The sequence below is a fragment of the Cantharellus anzutake genome, assembly GCF_015039405.1.
Source record: "Cantharellus anzutake strain C23 chromosome Unknown EI90scaffold_1, whole genome shotgun sequence".
NCBI classification, from domain to species: Eukaryota; Fungi; Basidiomycota; class Agaricomycetes; order Cantharellales; family Hydnaceae; genus Cantharellus; species Cantharellus anzutake.
The window spans coordinates 1,827,302-1,840,406 of NW_024066951.1; the positions used below are offsets into that span (position 1 = coordinate 1,827,302).

Here is a 13,105-nt window from a genome sequence, read left to right on the forward strand (position 1 = left end):
ATTTTGTAAATAGCAATAAAAAATAAGGTGCTGATTTTAGTAAACACAAAAGGTATATGAGCTCTATGAGCCCACTGAGTTCATAGAGTTCATAGAGCTCATAGAGCTTTCAGAGCAATGACAATGGCCATTTTACACACATATATATCCATATTATCTTCGCACTACTGGTGCCAAAATAACTAAGCAGATTTCATGGAGATATGAAGACCATCCATGATTTAAAAACAAAAAGCTCTATGAGCTCTATGAGCTCATAGAGTGTTTCAAGTAATGATGCTGGCCATGGAATATGCATTTCCAAAAATGTATATACATATTATCTTTGCACTTCTGCATCCTTAGGAGAATAAAATCATTCAAACATTTAATTTTCTCCACCCAATGTGTAGAGGGTGCACAGCAAAAAGACTCAATTTGCTCACAGAGCTCTCAGAGCTCTGTGAGCTCCAAGAGCTCCCTACCAAGTTTGCTGATGAAGGGATCCCATCATCGAAGGTGGCTGGTGTCATTAGAGCCTGTGCCAAAACATTTGGAATTGAGATCGACAAGTTGCCGAGTTGCAGATCGGCATCTCGGGCAGCTTGGGAAGGGGGAATTGCTGCTGAAATGCAGATTGGAGTCGAGATGCAGAATACAGCAGGTGATTATACTAGCTTACTGACAGCAGACTGATGCCTAATAATAACACAAAGGTTACACATTAAGCTCAGATGGAACTACACACAAACATGTGGACTATGAGTCCGTCCATGTTACCGGAATGTTCCCTACATATTCAGATGCCGAGCCTGGGGAAACTCGGCAAGTCAGAACCTGGGGGGTTCGTGCAATGCCATCTCACTGGAGTGCAGATCAGCTGGAGAATATAAAGCAGTCAATGCATTCTTTCTTTGGTACTGCCTCGAAAAGCCCCATACTTGTCGATTTCAATCCAAATCTGGGGGTTAGAAGTGCGGTTATGAACCTAAAAGGGATGAATACCGATCATGCTGAGGATCAGAAAAAGCTTTTTCGTCTCACAATGGAGTGGAGACATGAAGAATGGATGATTTTCCTTGGCATTCAGCACTGCGAAACCATGAGTGACAAGTCTCGCAAGGATTTTAACCATCAAACTATTGCAAGCCTAATCGGCAAGCCCGAAGGTGTACAAGCATGGTTGACACTTACCGATCAGGAACAGACAAAGCATTTCCATGCACACACATTGGAACGGCTCTGCACACTCGGAGAAGCTATTTACCAGCAACTACCACCAGAGCTGAAGCGCCCAATAGATACTGTTGTCTGGTGTGGATGTGCGATGCACAAAGATCTTAATACTGTCAAAGCTGGAGCCAAGGCTATGGCTGATGCGTGGTCTCAGATCAGAAATGTCGGTATGCCGGGTCCAATTCCCTTACTAAGTGTTGCAAAGGCCGCGCGGGAAGAGCTTACCAAATCAGGCCTCACAAATGCCAAAAAAGCTGACGAACCCTTGACCGAAGCAGGGGCTATCAAACTTACATCCTTGTGTGGATCACTATTCAACCACAAGGACAATAAAAAGGGTTGTCAGGATGCACACTGGAATTGGTTCCATGAGAAGCATGGGCGTGTCCGTTGCTTTGCCGATACCAGCAATACCCGATTTGCCTCACATCTATATGCAGCCATTGAGTTGCTCATTCTGCGTGACGAGTATATCGAGTTCTTGGAGAGCTGGAGAGATAGGAAACATCAGCCAGGGTTCACAAACCTAGAGGAGAACTGTTATAAAGGTCTCCAGGATGTGCCAACAGTGACCGAGCTTGCTGTCCTCGCACTTTTTGGTCTAGCAGTCTCTATCCCATATATGGAGACCATGTGATGTGATGATTATCTCTCGCAAAATATGTTAGACATGGGACCATTCCATGATCAACTTAAGATGCACCTGGAATGCTTAATTGCAAATCCGGACTTACTCCTTGACACAATGAGGCACGGAAACAAGGGGCACCTGATGACAGGAATATGGCACGAACCATTAGTGTTTGAGGCACTCAAGAAGGAGCAAAAGAGGGGATGCCTTCCACACCTTCATAAAATGCTGATCGAGTTCTGTTGTGGAGCCTTAAACAAGTGGGCAAACTTCACCTCCGAGTTCGCAAGTGATGGAACCATTGCATCCCTCACTCCAGCAGAGAGGGAAGACGCTTTCATGCCAACAACCAATGATGCTAATGAAGGCATGTTGGGCACTTGGCGGGTTCGGGCACGACGGTTTCCATCCCTCAGCAAGCACCGCTTCAATGCAATAATGATGTACAGTCAAAATAACACTGAAGCCTTCATCAAGGCACACTTCACTGAGGCTCACCATGCATATGTCAGGGTGGAAGCTCGAAGGCGCGACAAACTCAAGCTAGAATCAAACCAACAGGTACAACTGATTAAAGCAGAGGAGGCAAGGATTGCAAAGGCTCGTCAAGCTCAAATAGATCGCGCAAGCAAGAAAGATGCAGAGAACAGGAAGATGGAAGGGACTCAACTTCAACTGGATATCATGGAGGTCGCAAAGATGACAGGTGAAGCTATGATTGAGCAGATCAATAAACACCAGTGGCTCGCACCAGATGATGCATCAATTCCGAATCGAACAACTGTCAAGAAGATGCGTGTCAGTGATAGGAGGACACTGCTTCAACATATAATAGAGCGCTATAATACACAGTAGACAGAATCACAGGAATACACTCACTGGAGGTATCATAATCCGATCCCTTACTTTCACATCTTATTTACCACTGATCTTTCCGATCAAGTCTCAAAACTATAGTACACGATGTATACTTTGCTTAAATAATCTCATATGAGGTTTGGGAGAGTGAGGATGTGAGTTATGAGGAAGTTGTTTCGGGGCTCATGTTTGAGACGATTCTGATTACATAATCAGGACACGGAACTAACCTGGGTTGCCCACCCCCAGTAGGAGTGGATTAAAGATGATAGAAGATCACACGGCATCATAACCGATACCATGTGACCAGATCAAATAGAAGATTAGAAGCGGAAAAGAAGAAGAACCTGATGGGGATATGGGCCATGTGGCACTGCACTACTTACGCTAGCGACCTGAAGACATGCCCTGACATTAACCGGTTCCTCTTATTCTGCAAGGTTATAGGTGGTCTATGTGGCCACATCTTTACCAAGTTGATACTGGTATTATGGCTCAGCTTTCCATGGTATCGTTTCAGTTTGATCAGTACCATCATATCTGAAGGCTGCCATGTATGGCCTTCACTCATTGCCATGGCATCCCTTATTTTCTTGAATATCTTTCCCTGTATCGTGTTGTTGCGAGAAAGATGATCGAAATTCCATTGACACATGCAATATAACAACACAGTTATTTGATGAGAATGGAATAAGTGGGAAAGTGCAGAGTCCTGCAAAGCACGAAGTGCAAGCACTCTAGTCAACAGATACAATCTGTCATATCCATCTACAGCCATTGTCCTCCACTACCTCCGATCCCTCCAGACTACCTCTGCTCCTTCATCACTGACCTTGGAGCCCCCATATTCCTGTCAGGGCTCGGTCCTCGATCAGGGACAGCCCGACCTCAGGCCTGGGTGTGTGCGGTGTTCTGGGTGGTTGGGCGCTAGACCCTGTCCTCAGCTCCTCAAACTCACTGAAGGGACTAAGTGGGGATTGAGTTGAGAAGAAGGGTAAGTTTCCCTTGGCTACTATAAAAGGGAAGTGTACTGTACAGTTCATAATGTGACTCCGGGTAGAAGCCGAGCATGTTCCTGTGACTCGGAAAAGGTGTCACATGGGTTAAGGCGAGTTGCTCACCTTGACCCACGTGATTTTTCCCGCAGGCTCACATGCGGGCTGAAGTTGTGAGAGATATGTAGGGATGGGGAGGTCAGGGAAGTGGGGGAAGTCTGGGAAGGTGGTTCTGGGGTGTAGTTGGGTGCCCCTGACAGCGGGGTCAGGGGCCGATCCCTGACAATTCTGCAATCACCTCCGACTCCCTTGATGGTCACCACCCCCTCAAATCAATATATTACCTACACCTCCCTAAGTACGGAACCCTGAAGACCTCCAGACAGCTCTGATGTCCGCTAACACACTCCCGCCCCTGCTGGGCAATTCACTTGCTTGCCCTGCAAGTCTACCTTCAGGCCTATCCTTCCTTTCCGTTTCTGGGTTACAGCCCACCATCCCGCTAACCCCATAACCTGACTTGTCAGTGATATTCAGTCAGCTAATGTTTAACCCTGTTAGCTCTGCTCTGCTCAGTCCCATCATTCATGGGCCCGCCCTTGCTGTAACTATATATACATAACTTGTAGATAGGTTACACCCTAGTGATAAAATCGACTAGAGTTAATCCCCCTTTGTAGTTCTTGCTGCCAGTAAGTTAATTAGGGCACAGACATGTAACTAGGCACAGTGCTCCTGGTCTGAGTCACTGAGGCCAAAGCCCTCTGCCACAGAGACATCTCCTTCATCTCGCTTCTGGTCTCTAACACAATCCATCGTATTAAGCGAGCCTGGTTAAGGGGTCTTTCCTTATCAGCAGTTAAAGTTGAATTGCAATGAGCATGGAACTGCAAGTGGTTGGGATTTGGGTCACCAAAGGTACAGGATTCATTGGACAGAGGTTTGGAGTTGTTCACAAGACAACAGAACATGATTAGAGTGGCATGGGACACAATGGAACCGATTAATTGCCAACAAATCCAAATGGCATAGATGCTCAAAGGGATGGAGGATACTCAAACGATCTGGAAATTTAGAACTAATATTCCAGAAATACTGTAGAATTGTAACTGTTCTTCTCGAGTCCGAAAGCTTGAATTATGATCATTTGCACCCAAAGCTGTACAAACAAGAATTTGTGTATTGACAGAGGTAGAAGGGGAAATAAGGAAAGTATAAAGGAATTGGAGGTAATCATCGATATGAGCGAACTCCAACCTTGTTTGAGCACAAGTGGAACCAGCACAAAAATAGCGATTGCCATTTACAATGTGGCATGCAACCATTAATTGTGAATCATTGATCATTAGATGAGGCTCAATGAGGCCATGGGTGATGGCATTGTTGGTGACCAAGGTTAGGGCATTGTCGGATAAGAGCGTCAAAGAGAGAATGGGTGAGGAGGAATGCAGCATGGTATGGAGGGGAAAGGAATTTATTAGGGAAGGGCAGAAGGGCAATGCTTTTAAAGCCAGAGACAACAGAGAAGTTGCACAGAGTTTTCTAGAGCAAGAATTTGTAATAAGGGAAGAAGGACCCACTGGTTAGGCAGGAAATTGGCAATAATAGAGGACCTCTTGCACAGGCATTCAGTTCATGCTTTCAAGTACAGAGTAGCGGGAATTCGTCAAACACGTGATTTTTTGCAGGATGTACTGGGGGAATGTTTTAGGTTTACTTTCAGCAACCGTCAAAAAAATCTGCATGCTGGATTTGGATGCATGACCCAGCTGGATCTCGTGCTTGTCCAAAAATGGTCACAAATCAGGGTCAACTTCAATGTCAATACATTCGGCATTTTGCACTCATAGCAACCTGACCTGGCACTTTGTGAGCTGGGGTCTTCAGGTCCCCAGGTGTTACAGGAGCCTCTACCCTATTTCACATGTACCATTCAACAGCATGGAAATCACTCATGTGAGGCATGAAGGTACATGCTCCCATGATCCATGTCATATCCATCCATGGCCACCGACTTCCACTACCTCCGATCCCTCCAGACTACCTCCGCTCCTTCTTCACTAACCTTGGAGCCCCCATATTCTGCAATCACCTCCGCTTCCCTCGATGGTCACCACCCCCTCTTTTTAATATATTACCTATGCCTCCCTAGGTACAGAGCCCTGAAGGCTTCTGGACAGCTCCAACATCCGCTAGCACACTCCCACCTCTGCTGGGAAATTCACTCGCTTGCACTGCAAGCCCACCTTTGGGCCTGTCCCTCCTTTCTGTTTCTGGGTTATTGCCTACCATTCCGCTAACCCCATAACCCAACTTGTCAGTAATATTCAATCAGCTAATGTTTAACTCCGTTAGCTCCACTCTGCTTGGCCCTGCCATTTACAGGCCTGCCCTCGCTGTAACTATATATACTCAACTTGTACATAGGTTACACCTCAGTAATAAAATCAACTAGAGTTGACCCCCTTTAGTTCTCATTGCCAGTAAATAAATTAGGGCACGGACATGTAACTTGGCACAGTGCTCCTGGCATAAGTCGCTGAGGCCAAAGCCCTCTGCCATGGAGACATTCCTTCGTCTCAATCTGGTCTCTGACAATCCATCACACATCAGCCAACTCATCAGTCATGACTGCCACAGTGGCCCCAGGTATAAAATGCCACATTTTCGTGGCACTCCTGTTCTCTGCTGAGTAGTGAAGCCCTATCTTGTGTCTAACATCTTACTATTATGACCATGCAGAAATTTGATCCCAAGTCCTGGCAGGAGAACCCCAACAAACGCTCTCTCTGGTCCACTGCCTACCTCTTTGGTATGACAGATATTGTGCTGCTGCCTCAGATGCATGAGGATGCACTCCTCAAGTCTCTCATTAATGGACATGCCCAGTATTTACTCAATAATTCTACCTCCCTGCTCAACGCTTTCATCGACAGCAACCTCCAAGATGATGTTTTTTTGTTGCACCACATTCCTCATGACTGTAAGTGCCTTCTGAACTGTTCCAACACTCTCACTTCTTCTCAATTTTACAGGGAACCATACACCATCTGATGACTGCCTCCATAAGCGCATCAAGAATTACCTTAGTCATACATTGGCCTTGACCTTGACCTCTGATGCACCCATTGCCATCAACAATGCAATTACTCTGCTCCAAAGCACCCTACCCCAACTGACTGGGTCTCCCCCTCAGTGCCCTGGCCCATTGTCAGCCAACCACACCAAGGAGAAGATAGCTAGTAAGGCCGCTTCTGGCAAGAAGCCACGTTTTGGTGAGTTAACATCAAACTTACATCTCAGCTGTGACTCCCCAGTAATCAGCCATGATGTCAGGTCTGCAAGTGGAGTTCCCACTTCACTTGATGGATGCATCCAAACCCACCATGTCCCACATTCTTGATATCCAAGACTCCTGGACCACCGAACATGCACTATGCACTATCACATCTGACATGGGTGTGGACTTCAACATCCATAAGATTGCATATAAGACTTTGGCAATGAAGGTAAGGGAAGATCCTATTCTAATTGACAGTCTAGATACCTTTGTGGTCAGCCTTGAAGCCCAGTGCGATATCCAATTGCGTGCTCAAGGGCAAAAACACCTCAAAATTTTCAATCTGGTATGTCTAATTTTTTATCCTCTTACATACTTAGTGAACAAGTTTTTCAGTTGGCAGTCACCAAAACCAAATCTAACAGCAAATCTAAGGGCAAAAAACCTGATCTCAACCCCTATGCGAGTCTGGCTGCTGCACTGCATGCAGAGACATACCGAAAAATATTGGATAACACTTGGTGTGTGTCAGGGGATGTGCATGCTCGCACAGGATGCTCCGATAACCTAGTTGTGATCAAAGCTGGGGGAAAGGGATGTCCCCATCTTAGGGTCAGCTATATACATGTAGAGTCCGGCAATAAGGAAACCAAATGGATTGCCGATAGAATCACGTGATTATAGAATGTTCCAGAACAATGCCGGAGATGATCCGGGTCACCGGGGCTTAGGTAAGTGGAGTAGACAGGAATTACCGGCATACTTCCCACGCACATATGCACAGCCAGCATAGGGCCAGGGTTGTTGCTGATCCCTGACAGTGTGGCAAGCACACCAGTCATTGCTATGCCCATCCCAAGGCAGACTGGAGCCACTTGAGCTTATCAAATGAGGCCCTCAATTTATGGACAAATCATATTGTAAGTTTCCTTTTGTCAGGGCACACCCGCCTGACCCGGTTCCACCCGGGCCCACCTGGGCCCACCTCACCCGCTCACCCGCTCACCCGCTCCCCGCTACCCATCCTTCCTCCCTCTTCCCCTTTCCTCCCTCTTCCCTCTTTTCTCTTCCTCTTTTATTTCACTCTCCCTTTCTGTTTATTCTTTCTATTTACACGGACCACCTTCCCTTGTATCATTGTACTGTTGACCCGTCCGGCTCGGACACCCCGGGCGACCTCCCGCTACGCCCAGCATGCGCGGACGCCCTCGGGATCCCCCGCAGGGATACCCGGATGGCTGCGGCCCTCTCCGCAGATGACGTGGCACCTGTCACGTGACCCAAGCCGCATGTACATAAATGTACCTGAAGTGGGAACTGAAGAAGTAACCTTCTTCTCACATTTTCCACTTCAGGTAAGTAGTGTAGTTCTTCCTTTTAATAACAATTCACGTTTTCCACTTCAGTCTAAGTGGCCAGGGACTATAGTCCCAGATCGGGCCCGTCAGTACGCGCGCCCGCTTCGTCCCCCGAGAGGGTTCCTCTGCTGGGCGCTACAGCCGGGCCCCCTCCACCCCGGACGCGTCCCTGACAGCAGAAGAAGGTTTCAACCTCGTCTCCCCCGCCTCCCCTATCTCCCCTGCCTCCCCAGCCATGGTGTCAGAAGAGCAGTATGAGGAGCTGCTAGCTCGCTTCCAAGAGCTCCAAGCCATTGTGGAGAACCAGGCCCGCAACCATCCCCCACCCCCACCTGCTCCAGCACCCGCTCCCGCGCCAGCCCCTGCACCCGCTCCCGCGCCCAGACCCAAACCACCCAAGGTCGCCCCCCCCACTCCCTTCTCAGGAGCCAGCGAGGACCTGGACCGCTTCAAGGCCGAGTGCGGGATTTACTTCCACGTTCGCGCGGCTGAATTCCCCACCGCCCTCTCCCAAATTCTTTTCGTGCTGTCCTACATGAAAGGAGGACCTGCAGGGGCATGGGCAACGCAACGCACAATCACGTTGCTGACGGCCGGATCCCCCTCCCTCACCATGGACGAGTTCAACACTGAACTCGATGCCATGTTCCAGGACCCGAACCGGGAGGCCACGGCCAGACAGAAGCTGGCAGCCATCCGACAGGGGAGCGACTCTGTGGACAAGGTCATCCAAGAGTTCGAGATACTGGGGCCCGCCTCGAGGCTGGGCGATGTGGGACTGGTTGACCGTTTCGAGCAGGCCATTAACTCCCGCCTCCAGGAGAGCATATACCGGCTCCGCCCCATGCCCACTACTTGGGCAGAGTGGAAACGCGAGGCCACCCTCCTAGACAACCAGTGGCGACGCTTCCAAGCCACCCAACCGCGTGCGTTTCCACCTAAACCCCCGCTCCCGTTAACCCGACCCCTGCCGACCGTGACCCCACCTCACGCACGACCCACACCCACGCCCCCTCGACTCGCACCCGCTCCTCCACCTCCTACCCCAGCAGCCCGCCCCACAACGGGAGCGGGCCCACAGCCAATGGATCTCGACCGCTCGAGAACTGACCAGAGGCGGTGCTACAACTGTAACACCCCGGGGCACATCCAGCGAGACTGCCCACACCCCAAGGTCCGCCGGGCACGACGCCTCCACCCTGAAGACCTTTGGGTGCTGATGGAAGGGCTGAAAAGGCAGTTGACTGAAGGACCAGAGGCAGAGGAAGCAGAGCCGGAAACAGAGACTCAGGGGGATTTTCAGGAAGGCGACCGGTGAGGGATGCGTCCCGGCCGCCCGTAGAGGATAGCTCGTGTAAATACCGCAGTGTGCGTAAGGCAGCGCCAATGCCAAAACTTCACCGAGTTATCGCAAAGAAAAAGAGGAAAACCGCATCCTCAACCCGTGAGAGTAGAAGGACCACAGAGGGAATGCCCGAAGTGGCAGTATCCCCGCCCGCTATCTACGTTCTTTCCAAGCAATCCCCCCGGTCCCTTAACCTCACGGTCAAACCGACCACCCTAACCTCACTCGCATCAGTGTCTGTATCGGCCCTCCTGGACTCAGGAGCCACCGGGAACTTCGTGAGCCCCGAGTTCGTCCGGAAGCACAAGCTTGAGACAACCCCACTCCCGCAACCTATCCCCGTCCGTAACGTCGACGGGACCCCGAACGAGAATGGAGCCATAACTGAGGAGCTGGAAGCCCTCCTGACGTTCGGGCGGCACACAGAGCGAGCCCGCTTCGCGGTCGCAAACCTCGGGCGGCAATCCCTCATCATTGGTCACTCGTGGCTGCTACACCACAACCCAGAGGTGGACTGGGCACGGCAGAAGGTCGTCATGTCTCGCTGCCCGTCCTCCTGCAGACAGCCACAAGCACGAGAGGACCAAGACCCTGCCCTAGAGCCGGGGGATGGGATCTACGCTGCAATCATCCCCCCAGGCTGGGGACACGACCTAAGAGCCACCACGACCCCCTCTCAGCGGATGGCCCAGGAGGCCCGCGACCTGGGCGCAGAACCCGCGTCGTTTGAGACGCTAGTGCCAGAGCACTACCAAGACTTCCGGGACGTGTTCTCGAAGGAAGCTTTCGACCAGCTTCCCCCCCGGAAGCCCTGGGACCACGCCATAGACCTGGCACCAGATGCCAAGCTGCCCAGGGGAAAGACCTTCCCCCTCTCGCGGCCGGAACAGAAAGAGCTGGACAAGTTCCTGCGCGAGAACTTGCAGAACGGGCGCATACGACCATCCAAGTCCCCAATGGGGGCACCAGTCTTCTTTGTCAAAAAGAAAGACGGGTCACTACGCCTAGTACAGGACTACCGGAAGCTGAATGAGATTACCATAAAGAACTCGTACCCACTCCCGCTGATCTCAGACGTCCTCGCCTGCCTCCGGAGCGCTAAGTACTTCTCCGCCCTGGACCTACGCTGGGGGTTCAACAACGTCCAGATCAAGGATGGAGATGAGTGGAAGGCAGCGTTCGCAACCAACCGAGGGTTGTTCGAGCCCATGGTAATGTTCTTCGGGCTGTGTAACTCCCCCGCGACCTTCCAAACGATGATGAACGATATCCTCAGGGACTTCATCGACCAGGAGGTCGTCATTTGCTACATGGACGATATCCTCATCTTCACGGCTACCCTAGAGGAGCACCAGAAGGTCGTCTGGGAGGTCCTGGAAACGCTACGGAAGAGGAGGCTATTCCTGAAGCCGGAGAAGTGCAAATTCGAGCGGACCCGGACCGAGTACCTCGGCCTCGTCATCTCGGAGGGTAGCGTTGCGATGGACCCCGTAAAGGTCCGTGGAGTCCTTGACTGGCCCACCCCAACCAAGGTGAAGGAGGTGCAGTCCTTCCTGGGGTTCGTAAATTTCTACCGCCGGTTCATCAAGGACTTCTCTGAAAAGGCACGCCCGCTCCACAAGCTGACCCGGAAGACCCAGGCTTGGAACTGGGGCACGGACGAAGACAATGCCTTCCACGCCCTTAAGGAAGCTGTCACCACTGCCCCAGTCCTCTCCTTCCCCACTGACTCGGGCCGTTTCAGGCTCGAGTGTGACGCCTCCAACTTCGCAACCGGTGCAGTCCTCTCCCAGCTCCAACCCGATGGGGAGTTCCACCCGGTGGCGTTCATGTCCAAGAGCTTCACGGATGTGGAGCGTAACTACGAGGTGTACGACAAGGAGATGCTCGCGATCGTCCGGGCTCTCGAAGAGTGGCGACACTTCCTAGAAGGTGCAGAGGAGAAAGTCGAGGTCTATACCGACCACCGTAACCTAGGGTACTTCCGGATGGCCCAGAGGCTGAATCGACGCCAGGCTAGGTGGTCCCTCTTCCTCTCTCGCTTCCACTTTACCCTTGTCCACCGTCCCGGGAAGCTCATGGGAAAACCGGACGCACTCTCCCGTCGTGCTGACCACCCGAAAGGGAAGGACGACAACGAAGGGCTAACCCTCCTCCAACCAGCCTGGTTTGAGGCTCGTGCAACAGAGGGAATCTCGGTAGAAGGAGAGGAGGTAGGAATTCTAGAGCGGATACGCAAAGCAAAGGACCACGACGAGAAGGTGGTAAAGGCAATGCGAGAGCTGGGAGAAGGGACGCTAAGGTCGGACGAATGGGAGAGGCAGGGTGAACTAGTTCTGTACTGGGGGAGGGTGTACGTCCCTAAAGACCCCCAACTCCGCCATGATCTTGTGCGGCTACACCATGACGCGTGGGCGACGGGACACCCAGGGCGATGGAAAACCCTGGAACTTGTCTCCCGCGACTACTGGTGGCCCCAGATGGCAGAGTATGTCGGGCGGTACGTACGCGGGTGCGACACCTGCAACCGCGTCAAATCTTTCCCCTCACGAAAAGTTGGGAAGCTCACCCCAAACAAGGTCCCCACCCGCCGCTGGCAAGTGATCTCAGTAGATATGGTGGGAGAGCTCCCAGAGTCCAAAGGCTATAATGCCATCTTGGTGGTAGTAGACCACCTATCCAAGCGTATCCACGCGGTCCCCACCGTGACGACCGTAGACTCGGAGGGTATCGCACGGCTCTTTCTAGAGCACGTCTGGAGGCACCACGGGCTCCCAGAGGAGATCCTCAGCGACAGAGGGAGCGCCTTCGTCTCCCGCTTCTCGAAAGAGCTCGCGGACCTTCTAGGCGTCAAACTGACCCCTTCGACGCCCTACCACCCCCAGACGTATGGACAGACTGAGCGGGTCAACCAAAAGATCGAAGCTTATCTCCGGGTGTTCGTCAACCACCGACAAGACGACTGGGCCAATTGGCTCCCGCTGGCGGAATTCTCCTACAACAACCACATCCACTCATCCACCCACCGAACCCCTTTCGAACTTGACACCGGCCAACACCCCAGGATGGGGACAGAGCCCACACGCACGTCCGAGGTGGAAGCTGCTGACGCGTTCTCATCGAGAATGATGAAAATGCAAGAGGAGGCGAAGGCCGCACTGGAACACGCAGCGGACGAGATGGCCCGTTACTACGACCGAGACCGCGAAACAGCCCCAAAGTACCAAGAAGGCGACCGAGTCTGGCTCAGCGTGCAAAACTACACGACTGACCGCCCAACCAAAAAGTTGGACCACAAATGGCTCGGCCCCTTCAAAATCGTCAAAGTCGTCTCCCCTGCTGCCGTCAGACTCCAACTTACCGCACGCCAGAAAGGAATCCACCCGGTTGTATCCGTAACGAACGTCAGACCACACCGCCCGG

The 13,105-nt window shown here is 51.6% G+C and overlaps 1 protein-coding gene across 1 annotated transcript; it reads left to right on the forward strand.

The window, feature by feature from the left end:
• Positions 1-6,429: 6,429 nt before the first annotated feature.
• EI90DRAFT_3010902 (uncharacterized protein) lies at positions 6,430-7,401 on the forward strand (the record flags this gene model as incomplete). Its single annotated transcript, XM_039056419.1, has 5 exons — positions 6,430-6,682; positions 6,735-6,974; positions 7,024-7,208; positions 7,243-7,325; positions 7,368-7,401. The coding sequence occupies 5 exons, from the start codon at positions 6,430-6,432 to the stop codon at positions 7,399-7,401; spliced, it is 795 nt and encodes a 264-aa protein (XP_038923977.1).
• Positions 7,402-13,105: the final 5,704 nt, after the last annotated feature.